The following is a 21,984-nucleotide window of genomic DNA, read 5'->3' on the forward strand; positions in this document are numbered from 1 at the left end:
AGGCAAAGAAAATAAAAACTAAATTTTTAGAAAATGAAATGAGAATCTGTATCTAGAAAAAGGAGGCAGAAAGAAGAAAAAAACTCTAAAAGCAATACTAATGAGTAATCTATGATTTATTGTGATTTTTACCTCATTTTGTCTGGTTCGGCAGTCATATAATCCAAAGAAGACATTTCCCTTATCATCCTTAAAAAAATTAACCAGATATTTATTATATATCATTGTTCAGGAAGTTAGGATGTTATTAGCCTTAAACCTGCAATAATTCAATCAATATTAGCAATAAGCACTCTAAAGGTAGCATGTCAGAAAGGGACCAAACCTGTTTCAGCTAGTAATATGGGCTCAAAGAGTGAAATGGATTAAGAGTGTACAGCTCAGTGAGTCTGGGGGACCCCATCTAGTAGGTAGTAGAGTATAACAAAGGAGCAAATCTTTTTGTACTTCCATTTATTTCTTCAAGACAATATATATGATAGAGACTGGAAGTGGCTAAAACAAGTCCATGATATTCCTGTAAATAAAACTTCTTGAATCACACAATTCTTTAAATGCAGCACACTTGTAGAATATAACTTAAAACGACTTTTTAAAAAGATTTTATTTATGTAAGTAACCTCTACACCCAACATGGAGCTCAAACTCACAACCCCAAGATCAAGAGTTTCACACTCCACTGACTGAGCTAGTCAGGTACCCCAACTTAAAATAACATCTGAGCAAATAAATAAATAAATACAGTAATACCTCTGTGCAAAGCAAGATGGCCACTGAAATTATTCTTTCATGTTTCTCTACTATAGTAAAGTTATCAGTAAAGTTACATTTTCATTCCTTAGAACACTTAATGTTGAAAACACACATTAAACAATAATGCCTCAGAAGTCTGAGCATACTTAAGTCTAAACAGATGATGTTGAGTAATCATATTTAATATTTTCTCAAAGATAAAACCTTACATATTAATTAGATTTAAACATTTTTCACTTAGCATTTTTTCCTCTGCAAAATGGAACTGTTCATTTACTCAAAAAATTTGAGCACTAAGTCTGAGAGTCAGACACATTCCATTCCATTAAGACTGAATTTCAATCACCTTATTTAATCTCACAAAATAAAAGTCACGTTAAAGGTTAAATGCCAACAAGTTTTATTCATTACCCCCTCAGTAAGATATAGCATAAAATTCAATTAAAAAAGAACATAAATGGTTAAAATAGTAAATTCTATGTTCCACATATCTTACCACAATAAAAAAAGAGAATATAGACATACCTTATAGGTATAAATAATATTTCCATTTCTTTCAACATTTAGTATACGTAAGCTCTCATAATTATTTTCCAAAACACCTAAAATGATAAAATAATGATAGCAAGTTAATATTAAACAGGGAATTTTTTTTTTTTTAAGAGAGAGAGTATGGGTATGAGCAGGGGAGAGGGGCAGAGGAAGAGAGAGAGAGAGAATCTCAAGCAGGCTCCACACCCAGCATGGAGCCCAAACCAGGGCTCAATCTCATGACCCTGAGGTCATGACCTGAACCAAAATCAAGAGTCGGATGCTTAACTGAGTCACTCAGGTGCCCCAACAGGGACTGCTAAAAAACATATCTAATAAATATTAGTGAAAAGCCAAGTAAAAAAGAACACACACTGATGATTCCATTATATAGAGTTTTAAAATAGGCAAACTAATCTATTGTATAAGAGGTCAGAATAGTAGTGACCCTTAGAGTAGAGGCAAGGACTAGTGATTGGGCGGTATCTCAAGGGAGCCTTCTGAGGTACCGGTAATGCTGTATGTGTTGGGTATACTGATATACTCATTTGGCAATAACTCACTGAGCTGTACACTCTTAACCTATATACTTTTCTGTGTGTATGTTATGCTTCAATAAGTTTTAAGTATGTATTAGTTTTTGCCTTATGTATTTTGAAGCTATGTTGTTAGAGGCATAAAAAATTGAGAACTGTTGGGAAGGGAGCAAGATGGCGGAGGAGTAGGAGACCTGGATTTCATCTGGTCTCAGGAACTCAGCTGGATAGGGATCAAACCATTCTGAACACCTACAAACTCAACAGGAGATTGAAGAAAAGAATAGCAACAACTCTCTGAACAGAAAAGCGATCACTTTCTGGAAGGTAGGACGTGTGGAGAAGTGAATCCGAGACGATATTCGGGAGGATAGACGGCGGGGGAGGGGGCCTCCGTCGGCCGCTTCTGGCAAGTGATGGAGCCGCGGAGCACAAAATTGGAACTTTTAGAAGTCGGCTCCGCTGAGGGACGTCATTCCAGTGGCTAAGCGAGGGGTGGAACCCTCGCTGGGACAGTGTGGTCTCAGGACCCTTGGGGTCACAGAAAGGCTGGGGGTGCCTGAGTGTGGCAGAGCTCCCAGGGATTGGAGCGGGGAAGCCAGCTGCAGAGACGGAGCCAAAGTGCGGGCTCTCAGCTCAGGGTTGCCATAAACCGTGATCTGTGGCACAGTCAGGCCACTGCTCCTCCAGCAGGGACCCAACAAGTGGCAGATCCGGGGAGACTCCCTTTTCTCCTCGAGGAGCGGCATGGGAGCGCACCGCAGGGATCTGCTGGGTTTGGAGACTCGGGAGACTCCACACCGAGTCAGGTGCCAGAGATAGAAACGCTCAGTCACAGGCCGGGCGAGCACAGAGTGCGGCTGGAGACCAGGGAGATGGGAGTGATTGACTGCTTTTCTCTGGGTGCACACTGAGGAGCAGGGCCCTGAGTTCTCGGCTCCTCCGGGGTGGAAATTGGGAGGCCACCATTTTCACTCTCGTCCTCCAAAGCTGTACCGAAAGCTTGCAGGGAGCAAAAGCTCCTGAGAGCAAACCCAAGCAGATTACTTAGCCTGGACGACAAGGGCAGGGCAATTCCGCCTCCAGCAAAGACATTTGGGAACCACGGCAACAGGCTCCTCCCCCAGAAGATCAGCAAGAACAGCCAGCCAAGACCAAGTTTACCGATCAATGAGAATGGCAGAACTCCAGTGCTAGGGGAATAATGCACATAGAATTCATGGCTTTTTTACCATGATTCTTTAGTCTTTCAAAGTTAATTTTTTAACTGCCTTTTTTATTTTTAATTTTTCTTTTTCCTTTTTTCAACCAACATCTTATCAATTCCTTTTTAAAAAAATATTTTTATTTTTCATTTTTAGAGTCATATCCTATCCCTTCATAGTAGTTACCCTTATTTCTGGCATATATATATAAGTTGTTCTCTCTTTAAAATTTTGAGATACAGTTTCTCCTAACAGATCAAAATATACCCTAAATCACTAGTGTATGGTTTTGTTCTAGTCTCCTGCCTGATCACATTCTCTCCCCTGTTTTTTTTTTATCCTCTTCTTTCTTTTTTGAAACAATTTCTTATCAATTCCTTTTATAAAATTTTTTATAATTTTCATCTTTACAGTAATAGTCCATCCCTTCATCATATCAACCCTTATTTTGTACATATATAAGTCTTTCTTTCTTTAAAATTTTGGGAGGCACTCTCTTCTAACAGACCAAAATACACCCAAAATCTAGTGTGTGGCACTGATCTATGCACCAGCCTGATCATATTTGATCATATTCTGTTTTTTTTTGTTTTGTTCTGTTTTTATTTGTTTTTATCTTTTTCTTTTTTTTTCCCCCTTCCTTTTTTCTTCCTTTCCCTTTCTTTTCCCCTGGTTTCAGGTCTTTTCTGATTTGTTTGGAGTATATTTTCTGGGGACGTTGTTACCCTGTTAGCATTTTGTTCTCTCATTCATCTATTCTCCTCTGGACAAAATGACAAGATCGAAAAAATCACCTCAAAAAAAGAACAAGAGGTAGTACCGTCTGCCAGGGACCTACTCAATATGGACATTAGTACGATGTCAGACCTAGAGTTCAGAATCATGATTTTAAAGATACTAGCTGGCTTGAAAAAAGCATGGAAGTTATTAGAGAAACCCTTTCTGGAGAAATAAAAGAACTAAAATCTAACCAAGTCGAAATCAAAAAGGCTATTAATGAGGTGCAATCAAAAATGGGGGCACTAACTGCTAGGATAAATGAGGCAGAAGAAAGAATCAGTGATAGAGAAGACCAAATGATGGAAAATAAAGAAGCTGAGAAAAAGAGAGATAAACAACTACTGGATCACGAGGGCAGAATTCAAGAGATAAGCGATACCATGAGACAAAACAATATTAGAATAATTGGGATCCCAGAAGAAGAAGAGAGAGAGGGGCAGAAGGTATATTGGAGCAAATTATAACAGAGAACTTCCCTAATGTGGGGAAGGAAAGAGGCATCAAAATCCAGGAGGCACAGAGAACCCCCCTCAAAATCAATAAAAATAGGTCAATACCCTGACATCTAATAGTAAAACTTACGAGTCTCAGAGACAAAGAGAAAATCCTGAAAGCAGCTCGGGAGAAGAGATATGTAACTTGTAATGGTAGAAACATTAGATTGGCAACAGACCTATCCACAGAGACCTGGCAGGCCAGAAAGGACTGGCATGATATATTCAGAGCACTAAGCGAGAAAAATATGCAGCCAAGAACATTATATCCAGCTAGGCCATCATTGAAAATAGAAGGAGAGATAAAAAGCTTCCAGGACAAACAAAAACTAAAGGAATTTGCAAACACAAAACCAACCCTACAGGAAATATTGAAAGGGGTCCTCTAAGCAAAGAGAGAGCCTAAAAGCAGCATAGATCAGAAAGGAACACAGACAATATACAGTAACAGTCACCTTACAGGCAATACAATGGCACTAAATTCATATCTTTCAATAGTTACCCTGAATGTAAATGGGCTAACTGCCCCAATCAAAAGACAAAGGCTATCAGATTGGATTAAAAAACAAGACCCATCAATATGCTGTCTGCAAGAGACTCATTTTAGAACCAAAGACACCCCCACATTGAAAGTGAGGCAGTGGCAAACCCTTTACCATGCTAATGGATACCAAAAGAAAGCTGGGGTGGCAATCCTTATATCAGATGAATTATATTTTAAACCAAAGACTGTAATAAGAGATGAGGAAGGACACTATATCCTACTTAAAGGGTCTATCCAACAAGAAGATCTAACAATTGTAAATATCTATGCCCCGAACATGGGAGCAGCCAATTATATAAGCCAATTAATAACAAAAGCAAAGAAACACATTGACAACAATACAATAATAGTGGGGGACTTTAACACCCCCCCTGACTGAAATGGACAGATCATCTAAGCAAAAGATCAACAAGGAAATAAAGACTTTAAATGACACACTGGACCAAATGGACTTCACGGATGTATTCAGAACATTTCATCCCAAAGCAACGGAATACACATTCTTCTCTAGTGCCCATGGAACATTCTCCAGAATTGATCACATCCTAGGTCACAAATCAGGTCTCAACCAGTACCAAAAGACTGGGATTATTCCCTGCATATTTTCAGACCACAGTGCTTTGAAACTAGAACTCAATCACAAGAGGAAAGTCAGAAAGAACTCAAATACATAGAGGCTAAAGAGCATCCTACTAAAGAATGAATGGGTCAACCAGGAAATTAAAGAAGAATTTAAAAAATTCATGGAAACCAATGAAAATGAAGACACAACTGTTCAAATCTTTGGGACGCAGCAAAGGCAGGCCTAAGAGGAAAGTATATAGCAATACAAGCCTTTCTCAAGAAACAAGAAAGGTCTCAAATACACAACTAACCCTACACCTAAAGGAGCTAGAGAAAAAACAGCAAATAAAACCTAAACCCAGCAGGAGAAGAGAAATAATAAAGATCAGAGCAGAAATCAATGAAATAGAAACCAAAAGATCAGTAGAACAGATCAACAAAACTAGGAGCTGGTTCTTTGGAAGAATTAACAAGATTGATAAATCCCCGGCCAGACTTATCATAAAGAAAAGAGAAATGACCCAAATCAACAAAATCATGAATGAAAGAGGAGAGATCACAACCAACACCAAAGAAATACAAACAATTATAAGAACATATTATGAGCAACTCTATGCCAGCAAATTAGATAACCTGGAAGAAATGGATGCATTCCTAGAGATGTATCAACTACCAAAACTGAACCAGGAAGAAACAGAAAACTTGAACAGACCTATAACCACTAAGGAAATTGAAGCAGTCATCATAAATCTCCCAACAAACAAAAGCTCAGGGGCAGATGGCTTCCCAGGGGAATTCTACTAAACATTTAAAGAAGAATTGATACCTATTCTCCTGAAACTGTTCCAAAAAATAGAAATGGAAGGAAAACTTCCAAACTCATTTTATGAGGCCACCATTACCTTGATCCCCAAACCAAAGACCCCATCAAAAAGGAGAATTACAGACCAATATCCTTGATGAACATGGATGCAAAAATTCTCACCAAAATACTAGCCAATAGGATCCGACAGTACATTAAAAGGATTATTCACCACGACCAAGTGGGATTTATCCCTGGGCTGCAAGGCTGGTTCAACATCCACAAATCAATCAATGTGATACAATACATTAACAAAAGACAGAACAAGAATCATATGATCCTCTCAATAGATGCTGAAAAAGCATTTGACAAAGTACAGCATCCTTTCTTGATCAAAACTCTTCAGAGCATAGGGATAGAGGGTACATACCTCAATATCATAAAAGCCATCTATGAAAAACCTACAGCGAATATCATTCTCAATGGGGAAAAACTGAGAGCTTTCCCCTTAAGGTCAGGAATGCGGCAGGGATGTCCACTATCACCACTGCTATTCAACATAGTATTAGAAGTCCTAGCCACAGCAATCAGACAACAAAAAGAAATCAAAGGCATCCAAATTGCCAAAGAAGAAGTCAAACTCTCACTGTTTGCAGATGATATGATACTATATGTGGAAAACCCAAAAGACTCCACCCCAAAACTGCTAGAACTCATACAGGAATTCAGTCAAGTGGCAGGATATAAAATCAATGCACAGAAATCAGTGGCATTGCTATACACCAACAACAAGACAGAAGAGAGAAATTAAGGAGTTGATCCCATTTACAATTGCATCCAAAACCATAAGATACCTAGAAATAAATCTAACCAAAGAGGCAAAGGATCTGTACTCAGAAAAGTATAAAATACTCATGAAAGAAATTGAAGTAGACGCAAAGAAATGGAAAAACGTTCCATGCTCATGGATTGGAAGAACCAACATTGTGAAGATGTCAATGCTACCTAGAGCAATCTACACATTCAATGCAATCCCCATCAAAATACCATCCACTTTTTTCAAAGAAATGGAACAAATAATCCTAAAATTTGTATGGAACCAGAAAAGACCCCGAATAGCCAGAGAAATGTTGAAAAAGAAAAGCCAAGCTGGCAGCATCACAATTCCGGACTTCCGGCTCTATTACAAAGCAGTCATCATCAAGACAGTATGGTACTGGCACAAAAACAGACACATAGATCAATGGAACAGAATAGAGAGTCCAGAAATGGACCCTCAACTCTATGGTCAACTAATCTTTGACAAAGCAGGAAAGAATGTCCAATGGAAAAAAGACAGTCTCTTCAACAAATGGTGTTGGGAAAATTGGACAGCCACATGCAGAAGAATGAAACTGGACCATTTCCTTTCACCACACACAAAAATAGACTCCAAATGGTTGAAAGACCTAAATGTGAGACAGGAGTCCATCAAAATCCTAAAGGAGAACACAGGCAGCAACCTCTTCCACCTCAGCCACAGCAACTTCTTCCTAGAAACATCGCCAAAGGCAAGGGAAGCAAGGGCAAAAATGAACTCTTGGGATTTCATCAAGATAAAAAGCTTTTGCAGAGCAAAAGAAACAGTCAACAAAACCAAAAGACAACCAAAAGAATGGGAGAAGATATTTGCAAATGACATATCAGATAAAGGGCTAGTACCCAAAAATCTATAAAGAACTTATCAAACTCAACACCCAAAGAACAAATGATCCAATTAAGAAATGGGCAGAAGACATGAACAGACATTTTTCCAAAGAAGACATCCAAATGGCCAACAAATACATGAAAAAGTGCTCAACATCGCTCGGCATCAGGGAAATCCAAATCAAAACCTCAATGAGATACCACCTCACACCAGTCAGAATGGCTAAAATTAACAAGTCAGGAAATGACAGATGTTGGCAGGGATGCGGAGAAAGGGGAACCCTCCTACACTGTTGGTGGGAATGCAATCTGATGCAGCCACTCTGGAAAACAGTATGGAGGTTCCTCAAACAGTTGAAAATAGAGCTACCATACGATCCAGCAATTGCACTACTGGATATTTACCCCAAAGATACAAATGTAGGGATCCGAAGGGGTACGTGCACCCCGATGTTTATAGCAGCAATGTCCACAATAGCAAACTGTGGAAAGAGCCAAGATGTCCATCAACAGATGAATGGATAAAGAAGATGTGGTGTATATATATACTAAGGAATATTATGCAGCCATCAAAAGGAATGAGATCTTGCCATTTGCAACGACGTGGATAGAACTGGAGGGTGTTATGCTGAGTGAAATAAGTCAATCAGAGAAGACAGGTATCATATGACCTCACTGATATGAGGAATTCTTAATCTCAGGAAACAAACTGAGGGATGCTGGAGTGGGGGTGGGGTGGGAAGGATGGGGTGGCTGGGTGATAGACATTGGGGAGGGTATGTGCTATGGTGAGTGCTGTGAATTGTGCAAGACTGTTGAATCACAGATCTGTACTCTGAAACAAATAATGCAATATATGGTAAGAAAAAAAAAGAAGATAGCAGGAGGGGAAGAATGAAGGGGGGGAAATCGGAGGGGGAGATGAACCATGAAAGACTATAGACTGAGAAACAAACTGAGGGTTCTAGAGGGGAGGGGGTGGGGGGATGGGTTAGCCTGGTGATGGGTATTAAAGAGGGCACGTTCTGTGTGGAGCACCGGGTGTTATGCACAAACAATGAATCATGGAACACTACATCAAGAACTAATGATGTAATGTATGGTGATTAACATAACAATAAAAAATTTTTTAAAAATTGAGAACTGTTATTGCTTCCTGGTGGATTAACCATCAGGAACTCAGTAGAACTGCCTTGTGTCCGAGTTAGTCAATTAAAGCAACAAGATAAAAAAGCAAGTAACAGTCAAGCCTTTTACCACTTGCTGTGACAGTATAAGCAAGAGTCCATACCAGAGAAAGCACCAGCTTCCCAGTTCATTTTCCCCCATGGAATGACATGCTAGTGGAGGGTCAGGTAGATCAGCGGAGAGGTGGGAACTCGCTCACTGCTGAAGGAGCCCTCAACAAAAAGCTCCTGCAGTGTTGTGGACTCTGTGGCTCAGGGCAGGGAGAGGAAGAGCTAAGAGTGGAAAAGTACTAAGTCAAAGTGGAGAAAAAGTATCTTCAAGGTTCCCTCCTTTTCCTACTGAGGTAGTTTCAGCAGAGGTACCTAAGGAAGGTCTCTGCTGATGGCTCCTGATAAAGAGGCCTCTGAAGGAAGGCCCCTGGGCTGAGAATGCAGCTCTGGAGATGATGATGTCCAGCCAGAGGGGCCTGAGTCTTGACTACAACTCCTTTCAGGAACTGCGGTGCACTAGCTATGTACCAAGTCTGGTTTGGGGAGGGCAGCTTTTCCCCCATGAGGCCTGCCAAGTAAAGCTTTTGCAGTTGCATATGGTTGCACATAAAAAAATCACACATGCATTTTAACCAGGAGGTGGACTAATTAACCCTTTTATTTACTATAAAATGTCCTTTATCTTTAATAATTATTTTTGCTTTTAAGTTTACTTTGTCTGATATCAGTATAGTAACATCAGCTTTCTTTTGGTTAGTATTTATGTAACTTTTTCTATCTTTTTATTATTACTCTTCCTGTGTCCTTATTCCTAATATATGTAGTCTAACAAGCAATAACCTTTAGAGTATGTAGTCCATTTACATTTAATCACTGATATTTGGGATTTGTAGCAATCATATTACCATTTATTTTCTATGTGACTCAATTGTTTTACTCTTTCCTTGCCTTCTTCTGGATTAATCAAAAATGTTATTATTTCATTCTCCTACTTATTGTCAGTTATATATTCTTTTGCTATTCTTTTATTAGTTACCCTAAAGATTACAATACAAATCCTTAACTTATTATGTTTTAATATTACGTGATGCCAAGATATGTGAAACTGAAACTCTCATACACTCTTAACAGGAAGGTAAATTGGAAAACTTGTAGTAGCTACTGAAGCTGAACATACATGCCTTGGAAATGTACACATATTTCAGCCAATGACACATGTAATTTCTATAGCACTATGATTCATAATAGCCCAAACTAGAAATCCAAAATATCCATCAAGCAAAAAGAGTAATAAATTCATTAATTGTGGGATATCCAAACAATGGACTATTCTACAACAATCATAATAAATAACATGCTAAAATGTACAGTATTAATAACTAAGCAAAAGAAGCCCAGATCGTTCCCCCTCCCAAGAAATGTATAAACTATATGATTTAATTTATGCACAAGTTTCAAAAACAGGCAAAATGAATCTATGATGCTAGATGAATGCTTGCTGGAAAGGAACATGAAGGGGGAACTTTGCGGTTCTATTAATGTTCTCTTTCCTGCTCTGAGTGCTAGTTACATGGATGTGTTTCACTTTGTGAAAATCAACTGAGCTGTGCACTTATGATTTGTGTACTTTTTGTATGAAAGCCATATTTTGATTTAAAGATAGAAAGATTCTTTACACAAAACATTTAACTTGTAAGTTAATTGACCATTATCTTTCAGCTAAAATTTTAAGTATATTCCTCTCAATTCAACAATTAAAGGATTTAAACATTAGTAGATACAGCTTTGATAATTATCATTAATTGGAGAGAAATGCACATTTTCACAATTGCTTAAACTTGACTCATTTCCCCACACATGAATAGTGTTTTAGATGTTAAAATATTATGTTGATTATGACAAGTTTCAATATTCAGACAAAACATATGCAAAATATTCTACAACTCAGAGCAAATTTGTATTAGTTTGTATTACTGAGTAAAAAAGAAAAATTAACAGGGGATGCTTGGGTGGTTCAGTCAGTTGAGCAACTGACTCTTGATTTCAGTTCAGGTCATGATCTCAGGGTCGTGAGACTGAGCCCTACATCAGCCTCCTTACTGGGCATGGAACCTGCTTAAGATTCTCTCTCCCCCTCTTCCTCTGCCCCTCCCTTCCAAAAAAATAAAGAAAAAAAAAAAGAAAAAAACAGGCTAAAAAACAAGGATAATTGGTGACCTGGACCCTTGCACTGGAGTAGGGGGTGGGAAACATTTCAAAAGACAAAGAGCAGGTTTCATAGAAAATTTAAGAATCATCCTGACATCTTCCCCACCCCTCACAGGAAGAAGCTGCCTGGATCTTCCAGGGGCGGGGCAAAGGGAGCGGGGAAGTGCTGTTTTTGTTTTAATATGGCCATGTACACTTTTCAATATTTATTGAGCTGTCAGACACACTTTATACTAATGAAAAAATAAGGATAATCACCTAGTCTCTTAGGAGAATAATATGATTCAATAGCTTACTGCTAAATAGCACTTAACAATTTATAGACTTCTATCTCATCCACACTATGTCAGGAATTATAGGCCCATTGTATTAAGAAAACAAATTGAGTTTCATAGAGGTTCAGATACTTGGCCAATATCATATCGAAAAAGTGGCACAGATTAATCTCAAGCCTAGAAAAAAAGGTGAACAGAATGAACTAAGTTTCCTGTATCATGCTTACAATGGGGCAATGGATAATTTTTGAAAAATCCTCTAGGGTAGATTTTGTAGACAACCAAAGAGAATTTCAGGGAGTTTCTTTTCATCCTGCACATGACTCAAAACTTCTGGAATGCAATGTGTCAATATTTTGAGAAGTATTTTTTTTCTTTCAAGATTATAAGGATGCTGGGAGAGACCTCTCAAAAGTACACTTAAAAGGTTTCAGCTAAGATAAGAAACTCCTTTACAAGAAGTCTTGCTAAGAAAATTCAATTTACTTGCAAAAGCCCATCTATTTTCAAAACACTAAGCAAATAAGAGAAAAAAAATCCCCAAGTACAGTTTACAACAAATGATATATGCTTGTTCCATTAAATCAGTGGTTCTCAACTCTGGCTTTGGGTTAGAATGATTAGGAGAGCTTTTAAAAGTACATGGATGCCTAAGACCTACCAGAAATATCCTGATTTTACTGCTGGTGAGGAGCCCAGTCTCTAAGAGGTGTGTGTGTGTGTGTGTGTGTGTGTGTGTGTGTGTGTGTGTGTGTGTGTGTGTGTGTGTGTGTGTGTGTGTGTGTGTGTGTGTGTGTGTGTGTGTGTGTGTGTGTGTGTGTGTGTGTGTGTGTGTGTGTGTGTGTGTGTGTGTGTGTGTGTGTGTTTTAAATTCCCCATGTGATTCTAATGTGTAGCCAGGGTTGAGAACTACTGAACTACATATTCGTATAATCTGTTAAACAATATTCATTAGATAGCATAACTAGGACCAGCTTATAATGTAACCACGATAGACAGAGTTGAAATAAATAATAAAAATAATTCCTGCATGGATCTGTTAGGTAGTAATAACTGTAGTCTTAAAATAAACTTGTAGTGTAAGTACACGGTTCTCATCTCAAGGACATTTGAATTAGACAAATTTGGCAATGTTGGAAATCCAGAGACCAGTGTCTCACCACACACTATTAACCCATCAACCTTTCCTCCCCGGATTAGTTGCTCATGGTTTAGACACACCCTTTTAAAAGAAGCATTCAATAACTACTTTGCTTATTCATTCTGACTCTTCTCCCAGCAGTTTATCGCTGGAAAGTCCAGAGGAGGAAGTTTAACAATTCAAATGAGGAAATGTGGTTTAATTTTACAGTTCAGCGTCCTCAGAGCTCATGAAGAAAAAATGTAGATACTTGCATAACTAAACCTATTAAAGGAGAGTACCTCAATACTAAAGGTGTCGGCAAGTCACAAAAATCAGATAAAACTGTTTCTTGTCTTCCAGTGACCATACTAGGAAGAGCGGGGGTGGGGGGCGGGGGGGGAATTTGAATTGATTCCTAATATACAGTTCAGGAGGTGCTAAAATATGATTCTATCTATGACATGTCTATTCTGCAAATAATTCACATAAATCCTTGGCTCAACATGACCAGGTATTATAATTCCTAAACTTATAAAGTAAACATCATTATGTGATTTATACCCATATTCTGAATAAAATGAAAAAAAGCAAGGATGGGGTGATTAGTTAAGAAGCAACAAAAAAAGTATGAGAATTAGAAAAGGAGGCTAGGAAGGTAGGGGAAAGAAAAGTGAAAAGAACAGTAGCCAGAGAATACTGAAACAATATATAAAAACAATATGTCAAAGCCAGACCTCTGGCCCCCAAAATCTGTCTGTGGGGTGGAGGGGGTGGGGTGGGGGCGGGGTTTACAGGAGGCAACAAGAAAACATCACTCTTGAGTCAGTCACCTGGTAAAATATATCACTTCTCTGGTAAAGATGAATGATTACAGTATCTGAAAGATGAATCAATCTGGCGTATGACAGATCCAAGAGTAATCAAAGCAGACAAGAAAATGCAGGCAAGAAAACCTACATTCTTTCTGGTCTTTAACACATATGACATTTAAACTTTAGAAAATTTGCATACCACAGACTTTTTCTTAGTTTCTTGAAAGTGATACATGGCAAGAGGGGATTAAGCACTAGAGAAAAAATTAATACATAAAAATCTATTGTATTGCTATGTACCAATAACAGCCAGAACATGTCATGTTTTTAAATGCGCCATTTATGGAAGCAACATAAAATAACAACAACCTAGAAATAAAGCTAGCAAAAAGTGTGCAGGACGTTTATGGAAGAAATTCTAAGACTTACTAAGAGTCATAAAGAGGATCTAACTAAATAGTAAATTATACTTGGTTCATAGTTGTAAGATTTAATATTGTAAAGATGCCAATTCTCCCAAAGCTGATGTATAGCTTCAATGCAACTCAAAATTCCAACCGACTTTTTGGTGAAATCTGATAGGCGGATTCCAAAATATATACACATGAGAGACCAAGGGGCATAGGATAGCCGAGATGGTCCTGAAGACTAAGGTGAGGAGGCTTACTCCACCAGATTTTAAGACTTTCATAAAGACAGTTATTAAGACGTTTTCATCTTAAGTTGACAAAAGGAACAAAATTGAGAACCCAGGAAAGGAGACCCACACATATGTGGAAACTTGATATGTGACGGAAGTGGCTTTGCCGTCAATGAGAGGAAGCAGGGCTATTTGGTTAGTGATATGAGAACTATTAATACAGAAAACCAATACAATTTACAAAAGAATATTTTAACACATGTAAGCTTATACATAACAATGAAGCAAAAGCATTTACCCACCACCAACCTTAAAAACAGAACAATATCAAGACTTTTGAAGGCTCTTGTGTCCCCGATTCCTACCTCATATCACATGCAAAAATAAATTCCAGATGGATTAAAAAAACAAAATGCAAAGGGCAAAACTTTTAGGAGTTAATTTAAAAATGTCTTTGTGACTCCTAGATAGGAAAGGATTTCTTTAAAATATCCAAAAAAGCACAAACCAAAAAGGAAAAGACTCATAAATTAGACCACATTAAAATTAAAAACCCCACTGCAAACTGAAAAAAACAGTGTGAGAGGAAATATCTGCAACATATATGACAAACAAAGGATTAGAATCCAGAATAAAGAACCCTTAAAAATCAATATAAAAAAACGCAATAGAAAAATGGACAGGATGAACAGACATCTCATAGAAGGGGAAACTTGAAAGGTCGATAAATATAGAAAGATGCTAAACCTCAGACCACAGTGAAATAACATTTAGACTCACCAGTTCAACAAAAAATTAAACATCTGGAAATATCAAGAGCTTGTGAGGATACGGAGTACAAAAAAACATTTCTATACCACAAATGGGGTTGTTAATAAGTACAGCTGGTTTGGAAAACAATTTGGCACTATCCAGGAAAAGTGAAGACATACAAAGCCTAGGACTCAGCAACTCCAGTTAGACATCCATCATGCACAAGAAAGTGAGCAAAAGGATTACCTATACTAGCAAACCCCAGAAACTTCCCAAATGCCATCACTCCAAAAAGGATAAGTAAAGTCAGGAAGCACCCTGAGACAGGTTAGTATCCAGGATATTTACCAGGGAATGTTCAGTGAAGTGGGATTAACACCTGGCAGAGGGAGGGGAAGGAAGTATGGACCAGGAAGGGGGAGAAGTCAAGTGGCAGCAATGTCAGGTAACTTTGGAATTCCCCAGGGGAGAGGCTCTCATACTAAAATGGACTGTCAAAGTTGTCCTGTGTTGAGTCAAAATGGCCATGCCTTGATACCCCACCTCAATCCCTAATTAAATGTGGGCCACACTCAAAAGGTCCTGACACTGGGCAAGGAAGTCCTCCATGGAGGCAATCCCTGAAGGGGCTGACAGCTGAAGCTTATCTACTGACCACCCTCACAACACTTGGGACAAGCTCTTCCTTGAAAAGAAGATCTAAGTGGTACATCTCCATGTCCACCATACTGTTGTACATTCACACAATGGAATACTATACATCAGTGAAAGTCAATGACCTACAGCAGTCAATGTGGATACTGAGAAGAAAAAAAAAAAGCAAAAAGCAATACATATAATTTTCTTTCATTTAAAGTTCACAAACAAGGGGCACCTGGGTGGCTCAGTTGGTTAAGCGGCTGCCTTCAACTCAGGTCACGATCCCGGACTCCTGGGATCGAGCCCCGCATCGGTCTCCCTGCTCCACGGGAAGCCTGCTTCTCCCTCTCCCACTCCCCCTGCTTGTGTTCCCTCTCTTGCTGTCTCTCTCTCTCTGTCAAATAAATAAATAAAATCTTAAAAAAAAAGTTCACAAACAAGCAAAATGAAATGATATTTTGCATAGGGAGATATACATATAGGTTAAAACTGCAAATAAGATCAAAGTTTAAATGGTTTTTACCACTAGGAGATACGGGATAGAGAAAGAGTATAGATCAGGAAACACAAGAGCCTTCAAAAGTCTTGATACTGTTCTTTTTTTTTAAGATTTACTTATTTGAAAGTGAGAGAGTATGTGTGTGCACAAGTGGGGAGGGGGCAGAGGGAAAGAAACTCAAGGAAACTCGGCACTGAGTGTGGAGCCCAACGTGAGGCTGGCTATCACGACCCTGAGATCATGACCTGAGCTGAAATCAAGAGTCACACGCTTGATCAACTGAGCCACCCAGGCGCCCCTGATATTGTTCTACTTTTTAAGGTGGGTGTGTGGTTTAGTTTTTTGTTATTTATAGGACACATGTGCTAAAATAGTCTTTGGTATAATTGTTCTGGTTTTTTAAAGAAATACTTTTTTCCATTTATTTCAGGAGAGATTATTTTCCAAAAGTTCAATCCAGAACCAGAAGCATATGTAGGAACCAAATCTGGTCTCCTTACTCTTTAACCCCTGGTTGACTAAAATACTATCCCACAGGCACTAAATTTCCATGGCTAACTTAGCCCAGCTCCCTGGCTATTTTGCCAGGAATATGTCATACTTAGTATTACTTAGCACCACTAAGAAATCTTCGATTGTATTTGTTGATGTAAAAGTATTAAGGCTTCAAATCTAGATAGCAAGTGTGCAGAGAGGAGACATTACAATGGCATAATTACTTATAATTTATATTTGCAAAGCTGAGACTTTGAAAGGAAAATAATTTGCCAAATGTGTGGAGTAGTAGCCATGCTAGAAATAAAATAGAATCCCAGATTCCCCTGCCAGTGCTACAAATTATAGAAGAGGAATTAACTGTGTTTTTTTGAGCTACCACCCACTGGTGATGATCAGAAGTAACAATTCGCTTAGCATAAGGGGGCTAATGATCTTGCCAAGATGCTCTGCAAGAGCAGAATACTACCGATATTAGAAAAAGCTGGTATTTCTAGTAGGTTTACCTTCTGAGGACCTAAGTTCATCTGTTACTTAGTGGAACGTCAATACACAAGTTTATGTCTCTTCACAGATGAGTGAAAAAGGCACAGGAAGCTAAGGCCTAGCTGGTTCACATACAGCTTTTCAATCACAACACACATTACTGAAACATAAGACTGTGGCATTTCACACTTCACCTAGCTTTTCATTTGCAGACACCTGCCATTTAGCTCTATGGTGTGAAGACTCAGGGAAAGGACTACTCTGTGGTGGAAAGCAGGCATCAAGCTGCCTATTGTATTTTAAAAAGTGAAACCTTCAAAATCGCTTTAGGAGACTTTAATTTTTTTTGCAAAAAAGCAAAACTTTACTAATAATGACACCTCAGCAAACTCAAGCCTTGAGCTATACAAACGTGACTCCTTATTTGGAACTAATAACCAACATGGCAAGACAAGCTACCCTACAAATAATTCTGCTAAAGCCACAGGATCGTGTGAAGATATAAGGTAGAGAGAGAAAACTTTCATCAGAGTTAAGGGGGAAGAAATTGTAGATATGAGGATAACCCTTCTAAAAAACATCCTCCAGCAGTCTACAGTGTTTAAGGAAAAACACGGAGGTGGGGGAGGGGGCGCAAACACACTGAAGTGAATAGCTCCTATGAAAAAGGTGGGATCCAGCGTATGATAGCTTTGAAGCTGAATTTAAGCCTTGAGGATGGATTTACAGTAACCTTCTTAAAAAGAAAAAAAATGTGAGAAATCACCGAGTTCCCCTTCTTTAAAGTTTTGATTGATCAGTGCTAGAAAGGCTCAAAAGTCACTTTTCTCTCCCTCATCAAAACCAAAACAAAGGATTTTTGAGACAGATGAAAAGCAAAGCCTCAACTGTGAAGGAAGTATTCTCATTGACCCTGAGGAAGGTGGACAGCAAACCTGACCATCGCTGTCTCACACCGCAGTCCTGCTAGCAGGCACAGGTGGTGCTATGGTCTGGGTTGGTGGCGATGGGCTTGGTGCCTCTTTGAAAAACAGTAGGCTCTAGTTCACTGCTCACAGCCTGAAAGCAGACCCCTGCCCTCTCGCACTTCACATCTTAAGTGGCATGTCCCCTAAGTCATGAACACTGTGAACACTATTCACACAGAAACATCTCACAAATGTGAAGACAAACTGCGCAACTGTTAGGTATTTTTTATGGTGGTTTTTTTTGGTGGCAACAACTTTCAGGAGCCCCAGTCTTGGCAGAGTCCCTACAGGGGTGATGGACCCTCCCAGGCAGGTGAGATAGATGGGAACGAAACACAGAGAAGCTCCTGTCCCACTCCTTGCAGCGTTGGGCCAGAGGAACGCGGTCTTGGCAGTTGCTCCTCCACGCCCTGCCCTGATGAGACGATGCTGAGGTACCACTAGTGTCCCTGGCCTTTCTGTTAAAGGTGAACGACTGGGCAACAAGTGAGCCAGAAGCTGGGGGACTCGCTAGAAGAAGCAGTGCAGTCCAGCCACGACCATGCCCCGAGCTGCCCCTCTGACCTTCACCCAGTGGCCGGGGGTGAGGGAGGCAAAGCCCGGACTCGAGAGAGAGTTCACCTCTTCCGCACCAACCGTCACAGGTTGGCAGGGGCCGGAGCGGTCGATGCCCCCGACCTCGGCCCGGCCTGGGAGCCCTCGAGCTACGAACGACTCAGACTCCACCCCCTCGCCGGCTCCCACCTGCCCCCCGGCCCCGACGCGCGCCTCCAGCACCTGGGCCGCCGCCTCGCGCCCCGGCGGCCGCTGACGCCGCCCGCTGCGACCGCAGCCACGGGAGCACATCCTTCCGGAGGTCGAAGTCGGAGACCAGACGGAGAGCCATTGCCCGGACGCTGCCACCGGGCGGCTCGGCCTCCGCGCCGCGGGCATTCCCGGCCCTCCGCGCGCCACTTCGCCCTTCTCCCCCGGCGCCCGCCCCCTCCTTCCTCTCCCCCGCCTCCCCGCGTCCGCCGCTTTCGGTTCTGCTACGGCCCGGCCCGGGGAGCGCGGAGCGCCGCCTCCTCCGGGCCTGCGGCGAGCTGGGCACGCCAGGCTAGCTGGGGGGAAGGGGACGGCGGCGCGGCGACCCGGCCCACTCGGCCCCGAACCTTCCACGTGCGTCCTTCCGGCGGAGGGCAGGCGAGTGGAAAGATTTGTTTTTAAGGGGCCGTGGAGATGTCGCTAAACGAATGGTTTCTAATCTATGCTGCACGTTAGATGTGGGCGCTAGGCTTACTTTTGTTCTTTTTGTTTAATCTTTGGGTCCTTCCTCTGTGCAGCAAAGTTGGAAACCACTTGACAAGACAGAGGTATTTTAGCTAGGTGACCTGAGAAGTTTCCAGTTCATCGCAGGGGCAGAAGCCTGCAGCATCTTGGGCCTGTTGGACCCAGCTTCAGGGAGATGATGTTTCGTTAGCAGTGTTTAGGTAGCAGCAGGGAGCGAGCGTGGGAAGATGGTTCTATTTTGAGAGATACGGAGACACTGGAAAGGGTTAACAATCTTGGCACAAACAGGTCCTCTGCCTGTTCAAGAGGTTCCCTTTTTACGAAGGAAATTGTTCAGGATTTTACGAACTGGCTTTTACGAAGCTGAATTGTTTAGGATTCCCGCTGTGCCTATCTTTTAAAAGTGTCCGGGGGCGCCTGGGTGGCTCAGTTGGTTAAACGACTGCCTTCGGCTCAGGTCATGATCCTGGAGTCCCGGGATCGAGTCCCGCATCGGGCTCCCTGCTGCTCAGCAGGGAGTCTGCTTCTCCCTCTGACCCTCCCCCCTCTCATGTGCTCTCTCTCTCTCTCTCATTCTCGCTCTCTCAAATTAATAAATAATCTTAAAAAAAAAAAAGTGTCCGCATCCTTCCATCTTGGGTACCTTCTCATCCCCACCCCTACAGATAAATCCAGCGTTTTGTTAATCTCACCACTCAGCTTTCTTTCCATTCCCAGGCACGCACCCTCCGTAAATTTAATGATTGTTGTGCCTTTGGCACTGCCAGATTCAATCCATCCTGAACATCCACCCCAGGTTATTACTCTCCCTCAAGCCAAAGCTATCCTCACGTCCCTACGCAGACCTTTAGTAACAGCTGACCGCCCTAGGATAAAGTGCCTACACTTTTTTAAAAAAGATTTTCTTTATTTATTCATGAGAGACAGAGGGAGAGAGAGAGAGAGAGAGAGAGAGAAGCAGGCTCCCAAGGAGCAGGAAGCCCGATGCGGGACTCGATCCCAGGACCCTGGGATCATGACTTGAGCCGAAGGCAGATGCTTAACCATCTGAGCCACCCAGGCGCCCAAGTGCCTACACTTTAACTGACCTTTCCAGCCTTTGCACCTGGAACTTCAGCTCCAGACTGACCTAACTTCCAGAACCCCTCTGATTCCACCCTCCTTCCTCGGGGGTGAGGGTGGGGGAGGGAGGGAATCACCAGGTCCTTCCAGTCTGGATCCACACAGCCTTCCCACAGCTTTGGCTCACTTCAACCTTCCCAACCCTGAACTCCTAGAGAGATATTGTAAGTATGTTTCATCTGACAGTCATATGCTGCCTGGAGACATGAATACTGAATCTTGAGTCTTGGCACATCCCTTTGCCCCTTTGCCTCCTACCAGGGGCACCTGAAAAGTGCTCAAGTTATTGAAGAATGAGTCAATACGTATTAGACTAAAGAAAGCCTTATCACATGTTTCTCAAAGTTAGGGTCTGAAAACTGCCTGCATTGCAATCATCTGGGAAGTTGTTTTACAATGCAAACTCCTAGGCTCTAGTCTAGAACTGGGCAAGGCCCAGAAAAGGAGCATTTTAGCCAGAGCCTCAGGTGATTCTTAGGCTTGCTAGGGTTTGAGAACTATTCTAAATAAAGGTAGAAGAAACTACTGATCTTGCCCTAGAGACATGTTTCTCCAATTGAGGTAGTGGATGATTTCAGGTAGAACTCCATTACCCTAGACCTCGGAAAATCCTCCCACCTGTAAAGTGCATGAAGATTTAGCAGAAATGTTTCATGAGGCTACTAATATTGCTGGTGCACAAAAAGGAGGAAGTCATGGGGGGTTACTACAAGAAATGTGTCATACCAAATGAGGCTCGTTGCCTTATTCATGAAGTCTTTACTTGCCTATTTTAAAAATCAGTAAGTTTCTGGGTCTTTTCTCCCCCACAGTTAACTTCTATTTTTGCCAAGCAAGACTGATACAATCCTCATATATAGTCCTCATCAAGCCGTGATTAATAAAAATTCTCTTCAAAATTAAGTAAAAAGAACATAGAGAACATAATAACCAAGATAGCAAACCATGAAGGTAGTACATGAATGGCTGAGCTTTGATCATTCACCAAGGAAAAGACTGGTGAATGGTGACTTACCAGCTTAAAATTTGTGAAGGGTTAATAGAAGAAGAGTGCTGGTGGATTATCCTTGAATTCTAGAGAAGACAGGACTGGAGACAGTAATATCTTCTTTATTTAAAAAGCTGCTTCATTGATGGTTGTGTTAACTTGATTGTGGTAATCATTTCACAATGTTTATCAAATCACGTACACTTTAAATATATATAATTTCATTTGCCATTTATACCTCAATAAAGCTGGAAACATGAAGAGAAAACTGCCTCACAGAATCATTAAGCCCAGGAACTGGCTTTTGGGTAGAGAAGAAATATTTCTGCTTCTTGGGGATTTTATTTTATTTATTTTTAAAGATTTTATTTATTTATTTGAAAGAGAGAGTTTGAGAGAGAGATCACAAGCAGGGGGGTAGGGGTAGAAGGAGAAGCAGACTCCCCACTGAGCAGGGAACCCGACGTGGGACTCGATCCCAGAACCCTGGGCTCATGACCTGAGCCAAAGCCAGACACTTAACCAACTGAGCCACCCAGGCATCCTAGCATAGCACAAATTGGAGACTCAAAGATCTTGTAATCAAGGCCTTTATTTTATAGATGAGGGAACTGACGCTCGAAAAGGTGATACG

General features: G+C 40.8%; 1 protein-coding gene across 5 annotated transcripts in view; it reads right to left on the reverse strand.

The window, feature by feature from the left end:
* LOC113911138 (gamma-secretase activating protein) overlaps positions 1-19,725 on the reverse strand; it is a 91,598-nt gene extending 71,873 nt beyond the window's left edge. For 4 of the 5 annotated variants that reach the window (XR_003516372.2, XM_027573287.2, XM_027573286.2 and 1 more), the window contains exons 1-3: positions 18,749-19,725; positions 1,279-1,355; positions 133-189 (exon numbers count right to left, since the gene is read on the reverse strand). Coding sequence is in view for 3 of the 5 variants with exons in the window: in XM_027573287.2 (XP_027429088.1) it covers positions 133-189; positions 1,279-1,355; positions 18,749-18,857 (243 nt within the window). In the remaining 2 variants the exon portion in view is untranslated. Of the gene's footprint in view, positions 1-132; positions 190-1,278; positions 1,356-18,748 lie in introns of those variants that run through there. The other variant, XM_027573288.2, reaches the window with a different exon arrangement.
* Positions 19,726-21,984: the final 2,259 nt, after the last annotated feature.

Source organism: Zalophus californianus, chromosome 12, assembly GCF_009762305.2.
Source record: "Zalophus californianus isolate mZalCal1 chromosome 12, mZalCal1.pri.v2, whole genome shotgun sequence".
NCBI lineage: Eukaryota > Metazoa > Chordata > Mammalia > Carnivora > Otariidae > Zalophus > Zalophus californianus.